The sequence below is a fragment of the Andrena cerasifolii genome, chromosome 3, assembly GCF_050908995.1.
Source record: "Andrena cerasifolii isolate SP2316 chromosome 3, iyAndCera1_principal, whole genome shotgun sequence".
NCBI classification, from domain to species: domain Eukaryota; kingdom Metazoa; phylum Arthropoda; class Insecta; order Hymenoptera; family Andrenidae; genus Andrena; species Andrena cerasifolii.
In genome coordinates this window covers 10,924,407-10,951,250 of record NC_135120.1, presented here as the reverse complement: position 1 = coordinate 10,951,250, position 26,844 = coordinate 10,924,407, and the positions used below count along the sequence as shown (strand labels likewise).

General features: G+C 38.0%; 1 protein-coding gene across 7 annotated transcripts in view; it reads left to right on the top strand.

Annotated features, from left to right (window-relative positions):
- Nucleotides 1-26,844, top strand: part of 5-ht7 (5-hydroxytryptamine receptor 7) — a 226,831-nt gene that overhangs the window by 68,130 nt on the left and 131,857 nt on the right. For 6 of the 7 annotated variants that reach the window (XM_076808785.1, XM_076808789.1, XM_076808790.1 and 3 more), the window contains 3 exons: nucleotides 13,255-13,577; nucleotides 25,441-25,736; nucleotides 26,273-26,516. In XM_076808785.1, the coding sequence (XP_076664900.1) occupies nucleotides 13,449-13,577; nucleotides 25,441-25,736; nucleotides 26,273-26,516 (669 nt within the window). In that variant the 5' untranslated portion in view covers nucleotides 13,255-13,448. Of the gene's footprint in view, nucleotides 1-13,254; nucleotides 13,578-24,312; nucleotides 24,490-25,440; nucleotides 25,737-26,272; nucleotides 26,517-26,844 lie in introns of those variants that run through there. The other variant, XM_076808791.1, reaches the window with a different exon arrangement.

The following is a 26,844-nucleotide window of genomic DNA, read 5'->3' as shown; positions in this document are numbered from 1 at the left end:
AAAGTCCTACTGCAAGGAAACACTTCTTGCTAACAAACGATTTCGTTCAGGGGGGATTCTCGTCTAACAGCCCCCAAAGTAACTGACATTTAAGAATTTTTTTTCAAAAAACTGTCGGTCATCTTGGATTAAACTCTTTTGGGATATAAGGAGGTATCTTTAAACTTGAAGAAAATATTTTTTTTTTATCTCGATCCTCCTTATTATTTCTTAATTATTGTGGAATCTTGTCCACCTCTTCGACAATGTAGCTCCTGTTGGCGGGATGTGTAGCATTTATCACAGTCATCTGATTGAGAAAAAAATAGAACTTTCTTAAAGTTAGATAGTTTACGCTGGTATTGGTCCACTTTAAAGAAAAAAATATGAAAAATTGAAAGAGTTATAGCGTTCGAAAGAAAAACTAAGGTTCTTCCTTAAACAAATTTTTCATATTATTCTTTATATCGAAGAAAAAAGTATTATAAATAAAAACTAAAATTAAAATTTTAGGTTCAGTCCCAGCGTAAATTATTTAACTTCAAGAAAATTTGCTTCTTTTTGCAATCATATGACTGTGACAGGTGCTACACCTGACGTCAACATCGTCGAAGAGGTTAACACGATTCCACAATAATTAATAAATAATAATAAAAAATCTACAAGTTTAAAGATGCCTCCTTATATCCCAAAAAAGTTTAATGCAATATGACCAATAGTTTTTTCAAAAAAAAAATCATAGGTTTCGGAGGGTGTTACACGAGAATCCCTAGTTAACCTCCACTAATTGACGAAGTTTTCCAAACATTCCGATTTCATCCCTTAAAAATTAACTGACACATGGCGCCAAAATTGTCTTCCCTCCTCTTATGAACAAAAATTTCAATCCAAATCGCTGTTGATGTCCAAATTCCCTCCTTTCAAACCATCTAGGGCACCACGTCCGTGTGGAAATTTCGGAAAACGACCTAAGCGTTAGTAACGAATACCGCGTAGCAATTATTTATCTGCAGCATAACATTGAGCGACTCTGTCGGAAAAGTTTCCGCGCTGAAAAATGGGAGCGGTGTATTTCAGTTGCAGGCGTTCCCTTATATTGACCGCGTATGTCCTTCCCCATAATTCACAAATACGGCCTTTGGTAAATGAAAAAATATGGTATATTTATATGAAACGTTTAACACACGACGAGCGTGGCGGTTACACGCCGCACGAAAATGAATAAGCGCCAACAGCCATTATTCATTCCTCGCGCGCTCACTGTAAAACGATATTTTACGGGACTGTGCTCTGATGAAAATGTATGGAGTATGAAAAAAGAGAAGTAAGGAAAGAAGAAAAAATGGGGAAATGCAAAATAATTAATCTTGTTGTTGAGTTAAGACCCGCTGTAAAGTGGGATAGGTACATGACGCCAGCTGCAGGCGTTTGTCGCGAAATTTTATACTGGGTGATTCCCTGAAAGCCGTCGTTCGGGGTAACTTTTTATCTGCCGGTTTCAAGAAAAGCGTACATACGTATATGTATATATTTTCGTATATCGTATGCTTTCAAAAATACCGGGCTAACCCTGAAGCTTTTAAATGCCATTGTTAAGTATAATAGTGGTTAAAAGAAAGTTTAAACTCTGAACGATAATAAAAAGAAGACAGTTCCACGAAAAAGAATACCTTTACATCCCATAAATTGGAGGATTGCCAAAATATGCCAGTGATATCAACATAATATATTTCATATTTTGCGTATAACTTTTTAATAAAGAATTTGTAGACCCTGCTTTCTATAGTAATTTCGTATCGTGCTTAACTATGGAACGCGTTGATAAAGGTTGCATGAAAATGTGTCAGACACCCTGTATAAAAATTGCAATAAAAATGCAAGTACCTACAGTGCTTCCCGAGAATTTTTGCAATTTACGCTCAGTGTGTGCTTAGGTTGATAAATATTGTTTAAGATAACGTTAGTGGAAGGTATTATTTAAAATTATGTTAAGTGGCATCTCTTTAATATTCTTCGCGTAATACATCGGTGCTTTTTTTTAAAGGTAATTACGGCGAATTTATAATAGCAAAAGTATGCAAACGAATTTTGTACTTGAAGCTTGATACATATTAAAGTGCAGAATATAAAAATGCACGCCCGCTCGTGTGTAGGGGAGACCGGGGCTAAAAGTTCCGGGGGTAAGTTGTTCCGACGGCTCTATCTTCAAAATAAAAAGAGCGTTGTACTTTAAATTATTTTTTCCGTGTGAGTTGATCACGCCACTCTGTCGCCCACTTTAATAGCGTCCGCGACAGCGAATTGTGTGGTTGTAAGCAAGGACCTATTAGTCCCGTACCAGATAAGTAAAAATTTTTCTATCATTACTTTTTGGTCTATTTCAATTATTTAACGTCGATATTATAGATTGAATCGTTCTTATGGATCAAATGACATTTAAGAACATGATGTAATAGTGTTTATCGTTTGAATACATGTATAAGCAGAATAGTCTTTGAAATTGCTACATGTGTCGGTAGGGGCTAGTTGTTACCGTGACTTGGGGCACGTTGTTACCGTAAAAACTTGCCCCGCCGTAAATAGGTCTGTGAAGATAGCACCCCCAAATTCGATTTTTAAAAGAAACTAAACGGCATTCGTTTGTTCATCGTATGCCCACGTTTGTCCATAAAAAATTTTCGTTTGCCCACCCTCCAAAAAAAAGTTATGAACAAAATAAAAAATTTGTCTTCATCACCCACGATGAATGCATTTCAATTTTTTAAAAGAAGGATACGAATATACCCGACCTGGCCACGTTTGTCCACTCTCAGATTTCATTTGCCCACCCTCCAGAATTTAAATAAAAAATAAAAACCTCGAAAAGAAGGGTACAGGTGAAGCGATCGCGTTAAAGTTCGATTTTTCTGGAAAATATTATCGAAATCGTTCTTTCAACGATGCGGTTCATTAGTTTAGATGTAAAAGAGATTTGCCCATGCATTAATTTCGTATGCCCACCCTCCAGAATCGAATTATTAATAAAGATAGCCAAGGAGTGCGTCGTTGGAAAGAATTCGAGTGTATCGCAGACATCTGTTTACGTTTCGGCAGTGGCACTCGGCGCTGCTACCCCTTAGGGTATCAGCGCTGCGTGTCGTCATCGAACGTGCCGAAACGTAAACAGATGTCTGCGATACCCTCGAATTCCTTCCAACGACGCACGAAAGTCAGTCGGTCTACAGAGTTCGGACGCAACTCTTGCAAGACCGTGCATTCATTTACGGTTTGTGAAGTAACTGTGAGATTATATTATTTTCCGTTGTGCGATATCATTGCGGTAATTAGTGAAAAATGACTAGAAAACCACTCTGGTGTTGTTCTGCACATGCTGCAGATGTGTGAAAAGTGTGAAGTGTTCGATGAGCGATACAAATTTAAGTGTCGTTCCAATAAAGTGAGAAAGAAGTGTGTGCAACATTTTTTGGATAACATGTCACCAAACACCTTCAACCTTTACGGTAAGTACAATTGATTTTGATAATTCATTCGGGAAAAAACGAACGGAAAGGTATTCGGTTCAACGGGTACCGCACTTCTTGGCTATCTTTATTAATAATTCGATTCTGGAGGGTGGGCATACGAAATTAATGGATGGGCAAATCTCTTCTACATCTGGACAAACGATATGCATCGTTGAAAGAACGATTTTGATAATATTTTCCAGAAAAATCGAACTTTAACGCGATCGCTTTAACGGGTACCGCACTTCTTGGCTATCTTCATTAATAATTCGATTCTGAGGGTGGGCATACGAAATTAATGCATGGGCAAATCTCTTCTACATCTAAACTAACGAACTGCACCGTTGAAAGAACGATTTTGATAATATTTTCGAGAATAATCGAACTTTAACGCGATCGCTTCATCTATACCCATGTTTTCGCGGTTTTTATTTTTTATTTAAATTCTGGAGGGTGGTCAAATGAAATCTGAGAGCCACGTATCCAATAGAATAGCACACGATTAAAAGGAACTAACACGAATTGCAGGATTTGCAATCGGGTCATTGCACGCCAACTCGATCACTTTTTCCCTCGGTGTCTCGGATTTTCTTTAAACTTGAATACGTTGTAGTCTTCGTGAAATTAGGGAGGGTTTAATTCACCATTGTACCGATTTCAAGTTCCTTTAAAAAATACAGGGCCTTGAATTTTGTGATTTTTGCATATTTTCGTGAAAATGTGTTGTACTTATGAATTTTTATCTCGGAAACTATTTATCGGATTTAGTTGATTCGTGCGTTATTTTAATCTATAAAGATCGACCTTCCTGAATAATTTTGTTTTCGGTTAAAAAATCCTTTTTACAATAATGAAAATTATAAACAAGGTTTTATTTTGCAACTTTAGGCTCAAGGTCGCCATATTGAAAATCCGAAAAATACTACCACATTCGCTGAAGAATTTTCTATAAAATAAGCCTATCTCTTGTTGGTAATTTGTATATTCAACGCCGTAGGAAGCTGTTAAAGCCAGCGGCGATTTCGATATAAAAAAGAGCACCTACGGTACCCAAAGGGTTAAATACCTATCTTTCCACATCAAACGTATCTGTGACTCACGTCCAGTATTTCAAATACGTTCACTCCACAAAGGCATCTCTAGTTCAACGAACACAGAAATAAAAGGAAACACTGTGTGCCAGTGTCTACGACCTTTCCACTTCACAACGGCCTAGAGAACGTGCTAGCTACCGAAGTTCCGCGGGCTTCCGCGCGGTACACACAGTACACGCAGAAAAGCATCGTTCCCAGCGAGATGGCGGATAGCGTTCCGTTAGATAATTATCGTTCGTTATCTCTGAAACGTTTCCACGCGCCCCCGTCCGGTTAGCCCTTTTAAAAGTAAGTTATAAACAGCAATCTCGCGATCTAATCCCATCCGGAGACGCTGACGGTAACCGAAGGTTTCGCCGGCCCCAGTTCGGTGGGACGTGTACCGAGAAAGGCTCAACGCTAGCCAGAACTGCTTAGCGTGTCGCTTGTAACACGAGTTCCTCTTATTTCAATGGTGGCACGTAATGCTGCTTTCGCGTGCATTCCCATCGATCGGCCCGAATATCGCCGAAGTAATCTGCCAAGCGTAGGAAATAAAGGAACGGAACAACCGAGACGGTCTGGCAGCCCTTTCATTCGCGCTCCCCGTGAATCGCCCCGCTCGCTTCTAACGTGTTTCGTTCAACGGAGTTGCAACGGCCACCATCTGTTTTTGCGGTTAGAGTGCACAGGGTGCGAGGGAAGAATTAGAACCTTTTTCGAAGGGGGCACTTTCGTGGTTCGTTAGTGGTATTTTAGATTTGTTTGCTCGGTAGAGGTGGTGATCGTTTGGAAAGTACATGGAGGAAGTGGTGAAATGAAATATTGCCTGGGTTATTGTCTTCGTTTATTGATAATAGCAGAATTTTTAAGCTTTCTACTGATTCTTATGTGCAATTTTAGGGGATTATCGGTGGATCTTGAAGGAAAGGGTAGTCATGTAACGATGTGAATTAAGGGGTTACATCCACCTAGAGGTTCGGAAAAAGCATACAAGTTCAGGAATTTTTTCTTGGAAAAGTATGTGTCAAAATCATACATAATGTTTTTCTACTAGAAGATACATCTTTTCAAGATTTCGACAACTTTCTATATTAGTGGCCAAAATTGTCACACTTGGGTAATAAATATATTAGTTTGGCTATGAAACTGACCAAGTCCATCATTCCATCCTAAAATCCTTAAGGGGGTATTCGCTCGAAAGTGTGTGGCAATGGACAGTTTTATGAATTTTTTCCTTTCGAAATAAACGTTCTACATAGTTCCGGTTTTGTGCATTTGTTTAATAATATGTTACCAATATTTTCACGCCGTTACATTAAAAAGTGATAAATATTTATTATGTTAGAGGTGTTTATGTGCGACCACTTTGAAAAATTCCTCCTTCACGATTAATATGATTGTCCCCGTTGTATTCGTCTGAAATAAAAAAATGGAAAATGAATAATTATGGACTTGGTCAGTTTTACCAACAAGCTAACAATACCGCCCTAGAAAAAATCATCAAATCCTTCCATTTCTTCACAATCCGCCATGAATTTCTAACAGTTCAAATTCAAACATTACAGATACGTACTTCAGAATTTCGTTGCCGTTACTGGTAAATTAATAAGCTGCGTCCATCGCATTGATTATATTTCACTTGATAGTTTTCTCCGTCTTTTGCAATTTGTCATCCGGCGTTAATTGAAGGAATGATGAACAAAGTTCAGCCTCCACAATGGTTAATCCAGAATCTTGTAATCTCGACGGGATTGAAGGGACAAATGCACGCAGGCAGCTCGCGACATCACGCTTCTAGACGATTTTTCCGTAAACTTGGTGGCGTAAGGTCGCTCGAAATCTTCTTGTAAGCGTTAACGTGGAGTGTATCGCGCTAGAAGTTCGCCGGAAGTTTAGTCATATATGCTAGACTCGGCAGTAACTAACAGCAGAAGCTCGCTTGAGATGTTCTTGTGCGCGTTAGTTCACGGTAATTCAAACTAAAAGCTCGTTTGATATTTGCTCGCGTTCGGAATGAATTCGAAATGAGTTTTGCAATTTGCTGGCGCGGTGTGTAATGCATTTACAGTGTACAGCTTAATGGATGCCACGGAGGTTGATCATCCGAAACTGAGCACTGGAAATTAGGCAATCCCCTTGCTCTTGTCGAAGATCGAAGAAATTATGTAAAAGAATGTTTGGAACAGGTACATTTTGACGAGAAATTTTTGTGACAAGTAATATTTCCCTTGAGATTATCTTTTACTTTCATTCAAATTACTGATTTTTCGTTTTTATTATTGTGAAATGGTAAATAAATGATAAAGATTACTGAGAAAATTCGTGAAATAATCTTGATCAGATCAGTTGGTCAAAAATGTTGTCTCCTATAAAATTTGAAACAATTAAGAAAATAATTTTATGTTATAAATTGAAACGTCTAATCTTAATTCTCTTATTATGTCTGTATTTACATTTCACGTTTCTGATTTATCTCCTTACACTTCTTTTGCTTAAGAAGCAACACGAAGTTCTACGGATACTCTTTTGAGTATTCAAAGACAAGTATTAGAGAGCTGTCGATCAGTCTTTGCGAAGAACAGAGCAGAGTTCTTGATTAATTTAGGAGATTGAATTCAGAAGAGTAGGTTTCTATAACGAGCAGTAAAACGATCAAATAAATTCCAATCTGTAGAAAGGTTCCTATATCTTTATCTAAATCTAAAATGCACTATCTATCATCGCAGATCCTTGACTGACTTCTTTTCAAAGAATCAAGTCCCTATTTAATCCCCCCAGAAGCAGTCATCGATTTAAATAATCGTTATCCCAAAGTATCACTAATCGAAATCTCATTCCTATCGAGTACCACCTACGTCCTCTGTGCATTTCCTTCGACTATCCTCCATCAGTCCCTCGTTTCCATTTCGCCCCTCTCGCAAAACCCTGCATTAACGATAGCCAAGGACCAAATTTGATAGTAAATGGACAGTGTTCGCTGTCTGAATAATAAGGAGCCGTGATTGTGCGTCGGTGCTTGATATGCCAGGGAAATTTGATTTGATATATTGCCACCCAATCTCGCGTCCACTAATGTTAATATCAGCTTTACACGCGAGCCGCTTGAATTGCGATGCAGTGGGAATTTTGGGTTAAGTAGAACTCGTTGGTCGAGTGGCGTTGTTTATGATGTGTCTGTGCTTCAATTCTGCCGATTGTTTACGTTGTATCGACAGCTTGACAAACAATGCACTAATTTTACGCAATTTTATGTAATTTCCAAATTGTCCAATGAAACATTTTGCGGGTTCCTCCGGTTTTGGGTAATACAACTTTTCTATAAAATATTATTATTTTGTCGGTGTTCTCCTGTTCCATTCTATTCCAATTTATTTTATTCTATTATTTAAGATTAGCTTTAATTGTAGCAGTAATTCTAAGCTACTCTTATTTGTCACTTTGCTAATTTGTCGTACTGTGGCCTCATTTTTAGAATTTGTAAGCATGCAGACTCCTTGAGTAAAAAGTTAATTATTTTAATAACAACTTTTGGGAATTTCAAGCATTCAATTATAGCTACATTTCGCGCACTGTAATAGATAGTACATACATATGTAGCTGTCATATTGTGGTTTCTATCATCTAGTCATCTTTTCAAATTTCATGAAATTTTGTATGGAAATTGTATTTTATTGTGTGAATAGATATTTCTGGAATTATTACTGTTCAAAGAACTACTAAATTTCGTTCGGAGGCAATTTTTATTCCATAAAATTCGAACGTGTTAATTGCAATCAGCGAAGAGTTCCGTGAACTCCACGATATTCTGCCGTTTTCTCTGCAGAGAAACGTCGATTTTCGAAGCGGTTCTTTCATTTGAGGGCATCGACGTGTTGCAAGCACATTTTGAATGGCTTTTGAATCGCGTGACCAATAACACCTCTGCTCTAGATATCCCGCGTTCCATGCTCGATTTATTGTTTAATTTGGAATGTAACACCGCCGATTCAATAATCGCCCATTGTTTCAGGGGGCAATTATAACGTTAATACTCGGTACAATTATGTAGCTTTACGAGTATCTACCATGCAAGCTCGCTTCGAGCGAAATTCTAGTAAGTCAAGTTGATGCTGTTAATATTTTACACCTTTTGGCTCGAGTACCTGCCACGTGGCAGTGTATAGTCCCAATTAATAGAATCGAACCTTTGATATTAAGATACTGCGATGAGCGTATCTAGAGAAAGAGGCATACTATCATTAAATTTCTGACGTGGTATCTTCGATGAATATTACTTATATTTTAGAATTTTTAATAGAAAGCAAAGGTTGATATGGTTATATTGTTTAAGATATAAATATCCAATTAGTATCCAGTCATAGATAGGAATATTTTTTACTTCTTCAGCGTGAACTTAACTTATTTTTAACAATTAATCACTGTTGATTTCAAAGGTAAAAATAATAGAGTACCTGAAAGATGGCCAGCCTATTTTAAAAAGTACATGTCAAACATTTCACTTCGCATAAATTCCTAAAGACACAAACTACTTGGAAACGTAAAAATCTCTGGAATGACTTTCTTTAGGTATCTCACTTTATTTCACCATTAATAATTTCGTATTATGGGTACGTGAACAACGTGTAGTGATGGCTTTACAGTAGTGTTATTATTATATAACAAAGGAGTCTTCCCGCGTCGGTCGACTTACTATAGCATGCACGAATCAGAATTTAATAAGCTCTGGGTCAGTTATTGCATCCCAGCCTTTGTTTCGGGGCAACACGGTACATAGTACATACTTGGTCTTCTTTGTTTGAGGATAGGTACATTATGTGTATTAAAGGAAGCACCAGGTAAGAAGAATTAACGTAATGACGAGCGTTGCAGAAATATATACATATGCTTATCTTAGGCTACTGCATAATAATGGAAGCATTAAAAAGTGATAGTACAGAAGAAAGTAACGAGGTACTAAAGGATATAATATAAAGCTAATAAACACAGATAACCAGTGCTGCTTGAGTACACTCGTGAATGGCTAGTTACTTCAGTATTATACATTAACCCTCGGTGGTGACACTGGGTCAAAATGACCCTCAATTTGACTTTTAGGTAAAATATTTTTGAGGTGTCATTGAAAATGGTACTACTGTTTAAATATGATGATATTTTAAATGTTACTCTTCAACGATTAAATCAACGATAATCGATTAAGCTTTATCTCAGAATTTTTGCGGTTTAATTTAACAGATAGTTTTTAACCCTTCGTTGCCACTCTGGGTGTGAGCCACCCAGGTATGTCAAAGTTGATCGAAAAAGGAGGTGTGTCAACGAAGGGTTAAATAGCAGCTGATAGAAAATTAGCTTGGGTCGTATCGACCCAGTGTGACAATTACGTTCGAAAAAATAGGTGTGACAATCGAGGGTTAAAATAGCTAGAAATGTTTTCCAAAAAGGGATATGTATATTCCTCTTTTAATTCATTTTTGTTTCAGTACAGTCAATATTGCATTTGAGTTTCATCCATTTCATGAAAGTAGAATGCAGACCCCCATTGCAAAATCCATTTCTGTACGAACCCCTTAAATTCAGGATAACTTTGCAGTCGAATTCCGACTGACGAAGCAGCGATCGAGCCCTGCTGCCAGGATGTTGGGGAATTAACGACACCAATGTACCGTAACACCGGTGATTCCAGCGATACAGGTCGACTTAGGTCTCGATTAGGAGATGCAGCGTTGCTGAACGCTGCGCCGTGCTTCGACGTAATGGATGACGGGTTAAAAAGGATTTAGATCGAGTGATTACCCGCAGTTTATCGCGGCGGAGGTGGCTATAGTCAAATACACTTTGTGTGCAGTAGGGTAAACTGAAATTTATATTGGTAGCTGGGGGATTGTTACTTTACTCGGGCTGAGTGTTCTGCGAAATTTCGTGTAACTAGGGAAGGGATTTCATGGGGTGCTTCATCGAGGATCTAGCTACAGCGTAGAGGATTTTATTTAGGGGCCAAGCAAAGGTTATATAATACGTTGATCCAGATAAATGGAGGGATAAGGTCTCTATTAAATAAGGATTTTAGGATTTCGGTATAATAGACCGCGACACCGACGGTGTTGTGGGATTTAATGGTGATCATTGACGGGTTGTGAGATTTCACAATGGCCGTTCCGCAACTTGGTGACATACTTCTTGATATCGTTGATTAGATTTTTCACGATCGCGTTACACAATAAGCCCAAGAAATTAACACTCTGATGGCGTCGGCACGATTTGCATTCTGTGCGTGCATGGTTTTGGCGTGTCTTCGCGTCGATATTTAATGGGAAGCGTCGAAAATGGTGTCCGGGACTTTGCGAGTGTTTACTTTGAAAGCAAACCCAACAAGGAGTTCGCTTTATACAAAACTTTCTCAGCAGAAGCAATCTTAAGCTCTTAAACCTCGCCAGTCGGATGAAGGGTCAATTCGGACCCATCCTAAATATTAGCTTACATATGTAATTTATTATTAATACTATTTCTTAACCCATTCGCATCACCCCTGTAAGTGTATGGCCTTCGTCAGAGTTGGGCATTAACTAAATAAAAAATTATTTAAATAAGGATCAAATAAAAGTTATTTTAACTTTAGATTATTCGACGAATAAAGTCAAATTTTTTATTCATCGGGAATTTCAACTTCAGCGTGGAATAAATTTTTTAACTTTAAATGTAACTGTAACATTAACTTTATTCGATGGTGTATTCGGCGTCGAGCGCGTGTAGCTCTACCGAGTCTCGGCTACCCGATAACTTTTAAGTTGTGATTTTGCAGTGCTATCAGATGTAAGAATTTTTAAGCAAGAAAATCGGCTCCCGAATCGCAAATCGGGTCCCGTAATTTCGGGTACCCGCACACCTAGGTATCTAAAGAATGCAACCTCCTGTTTTCTCTTTACTATTCGCATTTCTAACGTCAATATCGTAAATTCAATATTCCTGTATAATATGATTATGAATTGCATTCCATCGCCGAATACTTTTCTTCCGACGAATATTCGTAGGATCCACATTTCCTTAACCCGCCCCAGTATTCCTGGTTTCCGTCGTCGAGGAACCGCGTACCATCGCGCAATTTCTGGAATTCGAATAATCCGAACGGTGAAACGAGAATTGAACTCGACACGATCGTATGATTTATTACTCTCCCGTTTCCCTTTAATTTAGATTTTAATTCGCACAACGATCTGCCTTCCTGGGAGCGTCTTAATAATGCCAGCGATAAAGCAATTAGGCTTTTAATTACCTAAACTCCAGAGGAGTTAATCCAGTCCTTCTTCCTTCTCCTCCACCCTCTTTTATCTTCTTAGATTGTAATCGCGTTATATGCTGCAAAAATATTTTCTGATCGCCAGTGTAAATTTATAAGAGTAGTTGCGAACATATTGACAGTAACAAGGCTACATTTTAAACAAGGGGATATTTATTGGAGGAACTTACGAAGATTACCGTGGAACGAAAATGTTTTTATCATTGAGAACTTCCGATGCGAAGGCGGTAATTTAATGACCTGCGTTTGGTAAATATTTTGTGCCAATATTTACAAATTATAATATGTTGCTTAAAATATATTAATTGTGGTACATCTTACCACGGAGATAATAAAACTTTCATATTATACACTGTCTTAATTACAAGACACTGAAGGACTCTGTTTAAAATTAAATTTTGTTAGTTTCTACACGAAGGAATTTTATAGTAATAGTACAGTTCATTCTTCGGGGAATTTTCTGTAAGTCATTATCCGAAATATTGCCAGAGAATACTTGTTCTTTTCTATTTCCTTCGGTTTGCTACATCAGAAAAAGCAATATAAGGTGCTTGTACAGCGCCCTCCGTGCATTAATCAACTGTATTGAGCTTTAGCCGACGACACCTCATTTACAGTGGCCCTTTCCATAAATCATGAGACTAAACTTTTAACCCTTCTGTTCCCTTGAAATTTATGAAGTGTCAGAGCAGTTACGTCATGAATTTTGTATCTATAAGCGAATGAGATCGTTGAAGGACCTCGAAAGCGTCATGGTCCACGTCCTGGCAGATTACTCTCCTCGAACCTTTCAGCTGTAAGTCGTGCCCCTCCGGAAAAAGTGATTCCACCTCTCGCAAAGGGTACGGCTTCATCAGTATTCTAACAGTGGACACTGTTATCCATTTTGCACTCTTCGTCCAATTACCATTTGCTCGTACCATTCTTTTAATCTCTAATGTAAGTGATCGACAAAAATACTTCGCAACTACCACATGTTCTCAGAAACCAACTGATCAGTTCTACAAAACAGAAAGTAAAGAAAATTAGTAAATGTACTAATACTACTAATCATATGCTGAGGTAATAAAACTGGAAAACTTACCGAGAGAGCAGTTGATAAATTTAGTTTCCAAGATACTCTCAGGATCCCAATTTTTTTTTATAGTGACCACGGCAATAGAATACACTTTGCAACAACCGCGTATTTTCAAAACCACTTGAGCAACTCCCCAAAAAAGTTACAGGAGACAGATTGTACTAATCGCAAACTGGGCTACTAAACCACATCTTTACACAAGGGTGGAGTTGATCAATTTACCTTCTGAGGAACCCACGCAACCCCACCTTCCCAGTAGCTACGCCTATAAAAAGCGTTCTGCAGCCACCTTGTGTCCCACTAATGACAATTCGAATGTGGTTTCAGGGCTGGAACGACAGTACCCCGCAAACGACGGCGATGAGCGGCTGAGGTCGTCGGCAAGTGGAGGAATCGAGGGAAGACTCCCATGCACGGCCTGAGCCTCCCTGGAATCCCATGGTCGAGAGGAGAGAAGGAGCATGACGTAGCCGTCGACGAGGGGGGCGCTTCGGATGCTCCAGACCGCCGACTAGGGTCGTATGGAGGGGACGGACGTGATCACCACCGAAGGCACCCTGCTTCTAAACCTGACGACTATCGCCACACGAGACGACGACGACTTCCTTCGAGGATTCCCCGGCAAGAACTCACCCTACACCGCCGTCCAGGTAAGATTGATGGCGCCGCTGCTGCACGCTCAGTTTTTTTTTCCACCCTGCGTACCCCTCAGCTTCGTTTATCCCGAGGGATGAGCGGTCTTTTAATCTGTCAGCGCACGCGTTCGGGCCATTAGCTCAGGCTTAATAACTGGCAGGCTATAATGCGAAGTGTCACGCCTACTTTTGTGGCTCTACCTTTATCCACGTTTATCCACGTGTGATTTACTGGGCCGGCTTGAATGTTTAAAGAACGTCCCTGATGCTTCGGTATTTTTAGACCTCCGTTGACTTTCTCGCCATTCGTTGTGGGAGGCCGGTGTGAGGCTTAGTAATTTCATTTCGCTGGTATACGTGGAATGTTGTGCTACCTTAGGAAATTATAGTTCGAGGGAGGGTAAAGTAGAAATTGGGATTTTAAACGTGGGTGCTTAGAGTCACGTTCTACCAAGTTCTACTCATCATTAGCTGGTGTAGTCTATGTTTTTGGTATTTACTTACAAGAAGTGGTTTTTAGGTGTCCGCCTCAAATTACTTTCGTTTTTGGATATGTTTTAGAGAACACAAAAAGAATATCTGTGTTTTTTATTTTGGCCCGATTTCATATCTGGAGGGTTAAACCACCCCTCAATGTTCATAAGAAGAGGTATAAGAGTTTCTATTGTTAGTTTAAAGAATATTATAACATTGTGTTGAATAAAACATAATATAAATTTCATTTTCGTCATAACTTTCTGTAGGGATGATGTTTTTGTTGCCAGTCACTTTTGTACCTCTTCTTCTGAACTTTGAGGGGTGCTTTCACCCCCTAAACATGTAAACGGACCAAAATACAAGGACACTTATTTCTTATTTTTCGGTCCCCTAAAACATATCCAAAAGCCAAAGCAATCGGAGGCGGACACCTAAATTAAAAACCTCTCCTAATTAGTATCGCTAAGTTTTGGTATTTACATTGGAGGCTCCTTTCCTCTGGTCTGCTTCGGGTTGTTAAAAAATTTCGCCGATTTTAAAATCCCGTAACTCACCAATCTCGATGTATTGATCTTAAACCCGTGATAGGGTACATGAGCAACGTTCCAAACCTCAACAAGCTCATGTGCCTTTTAACCGAGAGTGTTCTGATCCCAATGGATTACACTGAAACCCATTTAAGTTCGCGGAACTTTAGACATTGTGGATACGGATATCAAAGCAAGATCATTGGCTGGAGATTATCGTGAGAGCCATGAATAATTATACCTGGGTATGTTTGTAATAAGGCAACGCCGTGCGCTGCCGCACGATGAAGTTCCTGCGGGCGGAACTTTGAAATCTGTGCTGTTAACGATAAGCATATAATTAGGTCGGTCCACGTAGACGCTAGGGAGACGAAAGGACGCAAGGACTTATTAGCGAAACTGGGTAAAGTTCGAAGTAATTTTCGTTCGACTATTACACGGGCGAAGCGTGATTAAAAATTGGGGATCGTACGTATTGTTGCGGGCAAAGGAAAGATAATACAAATATCGCAGTTCTCGCTGGAGGAACCATATTATAAACTGAGATACCGGTGACATTTCTTAAAATACAAAAATCAACTATTTCAACACGATGAACAATTATTATTAGTACGTTATTAAATACAGAGAAAGAAACTTTTATAATATAGGGAAGCTGTATGAAAAGCTAAGCTCAGAAGAACTCTGACGTTTTATTTATACTTGTAGCATCAGGGTTGCAGATTTCTTTCGTTTCCCTTAAGCGGCAATTTCCATTTCTGTCTCGTTGAAATTCCCTAGGAGCTGTAACGCGGAGCAGCCATGCATGCATTCTTAATCTACTTCAAAATTCCATTATAACGCGAACGAAAAATCTGAGATGTTCGATAAAACTTCCATAATACGCGTTACCGTCCCCAGAAGTTAATAATTACTTTATTCCATGGCGAGTGTGAATGATGTCTTTCGGTTTTTGAATGCTAACTATAATTGGTCGAAGAAGTAACTAAACCCTGACCTTGGTTGTTGTAGGAGAGGAATATACACGTAACCGGTGTATAAAAAATCACTTTAATAATAATACACTAAGTTTGACTAAAATTTTTTGTTTTAATGACCTTGAGAAAACCTATTAGTAAATTTCTATTGTTGCAAATGGTTTATGTAGAGTCAGAATTGAAGGGAATACTGAGTTTCGCGTCAAGACTAGTGAGACTGAACATGTAATTCGTATTTCACACATGTTCACAGGTCCTTCAACTTTCGACACCTTTAAAGCGAACAAATGTGTTTCGTATTGACCAAAAAGATTTTAAGATTGCAGTGATTAAAAATTAAACTCCACGCTCTTCAAATTTTTCTTGAAATTTATAAGTTTCTTACTCGTAAATAAATAGAAGAGAATTTTGTCTATATCGCAAGCTCAAAAGTCGAATGGTACCTATTCATGTTTTTCATCACAGTTACAGCCCAACGATCCGATTAAGCGAACATTTTGATTTCATACGGTTTCAACGGGTGCTCAAATGTTTCCAATCGTTTTTTCGCCGATAGAATCGATTAAACACTCGATGGATTATCGGGCAATTTGGATGCTTACCATATTTATTAACGTGAGAGCAATTAAGGTGCATCCGTTCGTCGTCGACTGTTTAACAGATTTTATAATCTGCTTATGCAATTTTGCCGTGTCGAAGTGGTAAAAAGCCTAATTTTCAAAACGACCGAATCGATGGATATCACCACTCAAAACATGCTTGCATTTCGAGTAATTTCTATTAATTGTAATGTATTTATTACACCGTGCAAAAAAAAAAGAAGAAGGCTCAGCTTAGCTGCTTTTAAGTACAACCTAAATATAATAAATTTAAAAAAAAACAGAAAGGTATTACACACAAATAAAGAAATAAAGTAAAAGAGGAAAAAGAAAAGAAACCAGTTAATGATAATTCTACTTTAAAGCGCGGCGTCGGAAACAAAACTGTTAAGAGAAATACAACACGAATCGGTGAACTGACGGTAGACTGGGGTGAATCGAGTTTTTCGAAGGCCTCTTGTCAAATTCGAGAATGATTGGCTCGGACGTTTGCACAGAGTTCTGTTCGTTACGAAAAAATATTCTTTTTTTGTAAAACAATTGGGAAATGTGCAAGTACTTGATACTTTCGCCAAACTACGCACCCATTTCCCTTTTTTGTTGTAACGGGAGTTGAAACTTTCACTGTATTGAAAATCAAAATTGTGCAGTAACTCATGTAGCTCGATCCCAAATTTTAATCCGTGACACGTTCACTTTATTCCATTTCACTGTTCACAAATCCTTTCATTTTGTACAATATTTTCAATACAAGCAAATCACAGAAATTCTATCAGTGGATCTATTTTTATAACTAGCTCATATTACGACTATTTTACCAGACTCGCATGATCGTACTACTATTATAATGCGTTTTATTTAATTTGTAACCAGTTCCTTTGTGCATATAAACGCCAGTTGATAGCCACATCGAATTCACTCTTTCAATATATTTTATCAAAATTCTGTATTGAAAACGTACAATCGATTCATGAGTAGCATTTATGGCGAATGTCACCTAAATCTACTGATTAAATAATTTAATAAGGGAATCCGAAATCGATAATACGATAACTGTCAATGAATAATGATTTCGACTGCGCGTACTCAATGATAGAGCCACACACAAAGCCTACTTTTATTGCAGCTAATATCGAGCGCCACGATGCTTGAATCATGTATAGTTAAAGTAGGTTATTGGCTCATCACGCTGGTGCACGTTCAATATTCATGCATCGGTAATAAATAAAGGATTCCTGCGTCTTTTTGCGGGACGTTTCTGTTCGACTACGTACACTGATCTATGGATAACGGTGCATCGTTCTGGCGGGTTTATATACCATAATACGTGGACACCATTTCAAAGGCAGATGCAGTGCTCAAAAGCGATGAAAATAAATGTCCATATAAAAGAATGCTTTGATTTATTTCTGGGTTACTGCCGCTTTTGTGTTGCATAATGCAAACGAAATGTCATTATTCCCGGTGTCGCGTTGCTTTTATGGACCAAATGCTTCCATTTTTCCATTAAAAGTGACAAAAATTTATAAATACACCGAGTAACATGGTGAACAATTGAAGTTCAGAATATGTTACAAATTAATTTCCTCAGGAATCTTCATGAATATAAAATTGCGAGGTTATTCACTGTTGCAGTGCCAGATATATTAGTTTTAATACAATGAAAATGTCCATAGTGAACCACTTAATTTGATTATCTTCATTTTTTCCGAAGTTGAGGAAAGAATTTTCATTTTTTGGTTCGGGTAATTTGGATCGGAGAGGATTTCCAGCTGGCTACTGTACATTTTCGTGAATCATCCTCTTTCCATATTTTCCAACTCATCTTTAGATTTTCTTAATTTTGAATTGATTATTTTTCATAAGATTTCACGAATAAACACTTTTTTAGCATCAGAACTAATCATATAAAATATTAGTCAAGACACATTGGAAATAACCGAGGTAGTCATTTTATATAGGTTCACTCTGTACATTATTCAAGCGGTTGCACCCAATATCAGAAACCTGTCAGGCTATAAACGAACTTATCACAATTAATAAGGAACATGCTGCTAAAAAATTAATTAATCAGGACACGATGTAGCCGGTAATTAATATAGGTGTGTCGATAAAGGGGACAGGAGATTGGATTTACTTCCCAATATAATTTTCTTATGAAAATTCACATCGTGTTTAAAACTAAATTTAATTTCCTCGATAATTGATACGTGACATTTACTCGCCCTATACATATAATCACAAAAGAATGTCTGCTTTCAAATGATTAAATTTTTGCATTCTCTCCAATGGAGCAGCCTACGTTCACCAAATTTTTATAAAAGCTCCATTTACTGCGTCGTATACAAAATCATGTGTTTCCAATCTATTTCCTGCATACGTTCCACATATTTACATAAACCGTGCGTGCATGCACATCCATACTCCAAAAATTGCACAAGTATTTATTTGACCATTCAACGAGCTCTATGGATGCGGGACATTTATTCGGCCTATCGAAAATCGTGACGCTTTCGTGTTATTCGGTCCAGAATCTTTTCCGGTATTCTCATTGAATGCACTCCCAAACACGTTCAATATTTATTCGATCCAATGACAAACAGGATGCTTTCAAGTCCGATCAAAATCCTTTTCTCTTCTACGCGTTAAATCTACTGCCACGCACTTTCGATGCTCATTTGCATCGCCGCGTAAAAGCATAACGTCACGTGGCCATCAAATCCCGGCATTTCAAGCGATTTTCGTTTCAGTCGGATCAAGAGTTTTGCAAGAGGGAGACGAGAGGCGATTTTGCCTGGTCCATCGCTGATGTAGATTTCACAATTATTTTCTGCGGAGAGAGTGCATATACAGGGTGGATAACGTAGCTTGATCACCTGAATTATTTCTATTATTAGTGGACCATTTCAAATTATAGCTTTTAAAAATCTTTGTTCAGAGAGGCGTAAAAGCTGACTGAAGTAGGTATATATTTTTAATTTAGTGGTCTTCGCGAATATAAAATTGTGAAGTCATTCACTGTTGTAAATATAAATGTACACAGTAAACGACATAATTTAATTAATTTGCTTGTTTCTAAGTTTGTGTAACCAAATGTTTAATGTTTCGTTTTGAGCAATTTGGACGACAAAAGCTTACAAGCTGGTTTAAATGATAAGAACAGTATTTTGCTTCCAGAATTCGTCTCTTTGTCTGCTAAAAGGTGGAAGAATGATAGAGTGTCATTTAAAAAACTGAAGGTAACTGGAAAGTTAAACAAATGCTTTAACCCCTTGACTAAGGTAGATTTGGGATAAAACGAAAAAATAACTGTAAAATTTAATAAACTATAAAAACTAAAAAATAGTAAAATAAACTATTTGTGAGATGAGAAGTGATATGGGACGATTCGTTGAGGTGAGAATAATTACCACGGCACGAAGTGATATCTTCAGAATTCGTTTATTAACTACCCCGAACGGTACGAACAACGGAGCGCGTGCCTCCATTCCCACTACCTTCCCTTTTTTTCATGAAATATAACGGCCAACATCGGACGGTTGAAATTGCCTGAATTCGACGTCACAGTTCGACAGCGGAGTATTGTCTTAACAATAATACTCGGAATTATACGTGGCTCCTAACATATTTTGGTTTATTACGCATCGCCTACTAGATCGCCTGCTAGAATATTGTACATATCTATATGTATACCGTTGAAATCCAATGACACGCGTACGCAAGTAGAGTAATAACGTCGTAATTTTTGCAATGAAAACGTCCACCTGGAAATGATGCACGGTGAATACCGTACGTGCGAACACAGCAGTGTATTCGTCCTAACGCGAAAGATTATCTCGAATTAAATTGTACGCTTTGCTTCGCGGCCAATTTAATTGCCCCCGCAATTTCATTTTATTCCACCACTGCCAAGTTTCCGCTTGATTCGTCGAATTTTTACGACGGTATGCGCGAACGTTTTACTCTTGAGTACCTATCTCCCTGGAGGATTGTAGCGAACTGTAACCACCGTTCGTAGTAATCGCTTTCCGAAGCAAAGTTCCAGTGTTTGAGCGAAGTTTCCGGTAATTTCAGTGTTTATACTTTGTTTGGTTTTTTTACTTGTTTTCTGTAACTGATATTACTGAGGTATTGCGGTGTAGCGTCATGCGAGTACTGAAATATCGAAGTATCTAAATATTCAAGCAGTTATATTTTTAAATGTTCATATATCGGAGTCATTATAAACTGGTGTTTGAATATTTAAATATTCAAGTAATCGAATATTAAAGTTTTCAAGTACTGAAATATCCAGAAACCTGAATATTTAAATGCTAATATATCCAAATATGCAAGTTTCCAAATACCTAAATACTCGTGTACCCAAGTATTTAAATATATAAGTAATCGAGTATCTATATACTCAAGTACCCAAATATCCAAATACCCACGTAATAAAATGTCCAAATACGCAAGTACACAAATATCTAAACGCTTAAGTACCCAAATGTATCCAAATACCAAAGTAATCAAGTACCAAAAACTCAAATTATTCAGATATTTAAGCGACGTTAATGTATGCCATCAATTGCGAATCGAAACAGTAATACAAGACTTGTCACTTCACAACTGTCACTTGTTTCACCGCCAATATTCATATTTTCCCGCTTGATGAAAACGGCAATGGTGAAGCTGTAACAAATTGATACAAATGGCAGCAAACCCTTGTAAAGATTAAAATCCAATTCGCAACGGACCTCGGGACAAAATATACCGTCGTCCGACCGTTGCTCATCGTGTACGCAATAATAAGTGTGTTTACCGACAGTGGTCGAATCAGATAACTCTGTTTTATGGGGGAAAATAAGGATACACCCTCGTTCGATACGAAAACAATTCTGCCTCGTTTTCTTTATTTACTCCTTAGCATTTCCTACTATCCTTGACAATAAAAAATTCGTGATTACTCGATATTAATTATCCTAGAAATATCGTATCCATGCTAAGAAAAGTGCTACTTTGTATCGTGAATTATTAACAGAAAAATCTTACAGATAAATAGAAACACTTTTTGAATAGTAGGTACAGTGCAATAATTGCAACACACTTTAAATAAAAGTTCTATCGATTTATGAGACATTTCAGACTATTTGTCGACACACAAAAATTTCTCATCAGCCAACACTAATTATCCTGCATATAGCATTTCCGTGCTCAGGAAAGTGTTACTTTGATGCGTGTGACATTGACAAAATAAACTTGCAGACAGGTGGAGTCGCGTATCCAATATTATAATGCAATGATTGCAACACACGTTGAATAAAAATTCTGCTGCCGATTTATGGGACATTTGATTTGACTCGGTTAGAAGAGTCACTCTACATCCTATAACGTTATAGGAGGCTTTCGACAGTGATTTCATGATGTACATTGTATCACTAGAGATCCACTCAGCCACTTAGAGTCATTATACAAAATTACATTCCGTCGACGCTTGCGACAGCTACTAACGCATTTGCATATAGGGCAGTCTGATGTGACAAATGCATTCCTTGCGTCAATCCACTGTCATTGCGCCTACGACCTTTGCCACACGCATCTATGCTAATTTCTGAAGAAATAGTTGTTTAAGAACGATTGAAATATTTTGTGGTCGTGTACTTTGCAGGAGGGTCGTTAATGGTCGATGCAAGCTTTCACAAAATGAGAATACGTAATTAATTCAGAACGCTGCCCCATCGGGGTTTTATTGCAATTTAAAATAATGATTGGAAACTTTAAATCGTTATTTTAATAAGGAACGTTTTACGGTTTTACACGAGACGGTGTAAAGTTGGGTTGCTCGTTTTATACATCGACCTAAAACAGGGATAATTGTTTCCAATATTGGATGCGCAACTTTACTGTCATAGTCACTTTCTAATTAAAATGTATCGAAGTTTAGATGAACCCGTTAGTTTGAAATTTTCCGCTTTGTTTCTGTGCGTAAAAATATTCCGCACTGCAGTCTTCTATAAATTTCTAAATTTCAAACAGTGAATCTATATGATACCAAGAAAGAGATCTTTTACGCATCTTGATCGAATGCAGAGTCTTCGAGCACTCACAGTAATGATTCAAACTAAAACTCCTCGTTTTCGAGTTTCAAAGAAGAAGAAATTGTTCTAAATTCTGTATTACATAATTAGGATGTGGATGTTTATGCAAATATACATTTTTATAGAAAAGGACTAAACAAGTGAGACGGTGATAAAGATATGTTTCGTCATTAGAGGGTTTTCACAATATATTTTTTATTTTAAAACATGTTATGTTTATTTAATTCTAGCATATACAGAACTTACTTACTTAGCTCGAGTATAGTAGCGGCCATGATATAGTGAGTCTTATAATAGGCAGGTCGTAATTATTATAATAAATATCATACTTGCATTAACTTCCGCAGTCTATACATAGGTAATATGTATAAGGGGTTGACTAGGTGTGGGTTCCATCTTCCTCGTAATTGTAATTCGATTACAAAATTATGACATTTTTAAAAGATGTGAAAGATGTGAAAGGCCAAAGAAATTGAACGAGTTTATGTGTGAACGTCTTTTGGCGTGTGTGAATCACTTTGGAAGTTAGCAAAGCGATATAATTAAAAGGTTGCGTGCATTGATTTGGTTTCAAGTGAATTGGACTCGAATTATTTGGGTCCCTGTTGCATGAGTAATTCTACCTGCGCAAAAATCATGAATCGATTAGTTTGGTAGGTTTATGGTCACAGCGCAGAATTAGAATTAGAGGGAAACACGCAGCCATGCATATCCTGTTATTGGTTTTCGATTGATCGCGCCATCATTCATTTATCTTTAATTATTCGTGTCTGTAAACCGAATTACGGGTGCAGAGTGTGAGCCAAACTGTGGAGTGCTCACGAAACATTGGTAAACAGCAAGTGGTGGGCATTTTCGACATCATGTACCTTCCACTGTGGAAGATAATCTTTTCATTGAACTTGGATATGGTTCATCCTTAGAAAAGTGAGTAAAAATAAAATCACACTTGGATATGTTCCATTCTTTTATGGTTTGAAGTAAATTCTTCCCAAAATTCAAAAATTCTTCTTAAGACTTAAAAACATATAAGATCTCGATAAATTCGAAAAATTGTAGTTTGCTATGTTCTCTAGAGAATATTTTAAAGAAAGTTATAGATAATGATAAAGTTATAGAAATGTACTCATTTTTCTGATGAATCACAAATTTTGATTGCCAGGCAGTGTCATATCACTTTCGAGATACACGAGCAATTGGATTTAGTTTCGTGTGTACATTCATGAAGATTTTAGGTAACAGTTTCCAAAAGGAGATCCTAGAGACTCCATTACAAATAGAATCTATGTTCATTAATAAATATTATGTCACATTTATTAACACATCAGATTTAGAATAGTTAGAATTAAATATAAATCTTCTAATCATTAAATTGTAATTTGGATACATTCTATTATATAGTGCCCTATTTGGCACTTACAGTGTTTTCTACAAGGACTCTTCAATTTTATTTCACAAACGAAACAACCGAAAACAATTACGGTTTCAAGACAGCTCAGATGTTCCACAAAATCTTCAGAATTTATGAAGATATAAACTCTGCAGTTAGTCTCACAAGTGGTGATTACGCGAAAATTCTGAATTTGCAATTGAAAAGTCCAACGGTTTCTTAATGTTGCACCAGCCTCGGCCACTAGGAATCTCGATCCACGGTGTAACCACCCAATGGCCCAGGGAAATTGCAATTAGTTCGATAATTACGGGCCGTCGAAATAAAAGGGTGAGGGAGGTGAGAAGCGAGAAATGGACGAAGGAAAGGAAAAATCGGAGGACACCTAGTCGCGGCTGGAAAACGTAATTACGAGGCGATATCCGGCCATGGAGACTTTGGATCCCCTCGTCGCGTCAAATATTGAAAGAATGCTGGGACCCAGGGAAGGTCGCTAGTCGATATTGAGGGCGAACGATTGTTAACACAATACAATTGCTCTCGCGTATTCTCGAACGCGAGTATTCGGTATTTTCATTTTTTTTAAGCTATGCTCGAACTAGTCCCCATTGTTCCTCGGGTCAGTGTTGGAATTAGGACGCGCACTCGAGCAAATATTTTCATCCTTTTGTTTTATTTTTTTCGTTTTCCTCGTTTCTATCAGATCCTGGGCGCAAAAGCAGTCGGCCCGCCGAGAGAGGGAGCAACGGCGGCGAATCTTGTTGATGATTGTCCTTTGTTAATTAATAGACGACAACTAACATGGTCACTTTCCTAGTTCGATTTAAAGATATCGATCGATTTCTAGGGACCACTCGAAAATTCTCACACAACTAGTAGGGTAAGTGCACCTAATTTCGCCTACCCAAATTCAAATCGTTCTGAATTGAAGGATAATTTATATATTTCTTTCTAATTAGCCTCAGGTAACAAATGAATCATTCGTGTCTCATGTGTGGTAGGTTAGAACTGTTGAAACCTAAAGTTCTCAACAAGCAAAAATCGGGATTTTGAAGAAGTGCACATAATATCGCCTACCCAAGAAATATTGATTAATTGTAATTACGAGCCCCTAAAATTATATATATGTGATTTTAATTATTTTTAAGCATATCAATATTTCTTAAGCTTCTCGCCGAACTTTTTTTATTGGGATTAAGTTTAAAATATGACATTATTATAAAACTAAGGAAATACAATTTCAAAATATTTATATTATTATATATTACTCTTTGAGACGATCACGTTTACATGCCAAGCAAACGAAGTCCAGCTCTGTAGCTTCGGAAACTTCATGCCCGCATCTCTAGCAAATGTCACACTGAAATTTCAAACCACCTATTTCTTCGTAGGCGGTATTGAGTGCACGCTGGCAAATATACAAAAAAAAATATGTCATTAATTAGCTACTCCCAGTAAATATTCATGCATTCATCGACTTTTTAAACTTACCATCTCCCAATGTGATGTAGAATAATTGTCACGGTTCAATCAATTTTTACACTATCAAGATTCTCTACAATACTTCTGCTTGACTTCACATGCTTGGCTGCTAATTCAGTTCATTACCAACACATGTCAGCACTTGCTTCACGAGATATTACGAGTGGCGATATTAGGTGCACTTAGCCTATGGCCTTGCGTTTGAATATCAGAGTCGAATTTCTTGTCTAAGGTCCCGCCAGAAGGCTGGAATTCGGTAGTGACGCAGAGCGTGTTAATAACACCGTTATATCTAGAGCAACACGAATCCACTTCAGTTACGTTTGTTGTTGTTGTTTTTTTGCTACAGGCAATACTGATCGCCCTGGTGCTTGGTAGCATCATCGTCGGGACCGTGATCGGCAACATTCTGGTCTGCGTCGCCGTGTTCCTCGTTAAGAAGCTGCGAAGGCCCTGCAACTATCTGCTGGTGAGCCTGGCAGTTAGCGATCTCTGCGTCGCTCTACTGGTAATGCCGATGGCGTTGCTCTACGAGATCTCTGGTAATTGGTCGTTCGGCGCAATTATGTGCGACCTTTGGGTTAGCTTCGACGTGCTCAGTTGCACGGCCAGCATCCTGAACCTCTGCATGATCTCCGTCGATCGGTAAGTATCTTCGCGATAGGTGCTTGGTATATTAGATTTAAGGGGCAACATACACCTAAGAGGCGCAAAAGTAGGACAGATTTGAAGATTTTTTTTCGGCGGAGAAACGTGTCTGTCGAAGAAACATTAGGTACATTAGAAAGGTCATACTTTTGTCCATAAAATGTGAAATTTTCATTAAAAAATTCGGAGAAGAAACTGCGTTGTAGCTGTTTCCGTGCGACGGTTTTTTTTTAGGTAGCCATCATATCCTCGCTGTTTTTCATCTGAAACAAAAGAAGAACAATTATTCTTAAAGTAGATAAAAGCAGATACTCCTTGTCGTAGCCGATTTTGTTTTTTTTTTTCAAGTTTTCGCAAAAGGGGCGCGTCTTTGAACGTAGAAATCGACGTTATGTTTTCAGTCATGAAGTCCCTGTAATCGTTAATATAAATAGCAAGATTTGGTAACGAGCTCGCATAAGACGGTTCCCGATTAGTCGGTGCACCATGGCTCCTCAGCCAGTGGTGTAGAAGCACAGCATTCTGTATCGCAGGTTCTGCGCCATAACGAAGCCACTGAAATACGGAGTGAAGAGGACGCCACGACGGATGATCATCTACGTCAGCCTCGTTTGGTTAGGAGCAGCCTGCATTAGCCTGCCGCCCTTGCTGATAATGGGGAACGAGCACACCTACTCCGAGACCGGGCCGTCGCATTGCGTTGTCTGCCAAAATTTCTTCTATCAGATTTATGCCACCCTCGGGAGCTTCTACATACCTCTTTTCGTGATGATCCAGGTAAGCTTCCTCTTTGATTTTCGTATTCATCGATGTATACAGTGCTACTTTTCAAGCGAATATGTTTTGAATAAGTTGATGATTGCTTAACCCTTCGTGGTCACACATTTCGGTACACCTTCTTACAATCACAAATTAGTCACACGGGGTTCACTGCACCTCAGTGTTATTTTTGACTCACCATTTTTGTATTTTTTAATCTTTTAACTTTTGAGTGATAATTGTACATTCGTAATACTCATACAATCATGCTCTAATAGTTTTTTTTATAGAAATGTAAATTTAGATATGATGAAATTTCTAGTTGAAAAATTCAAATTCTATTGCA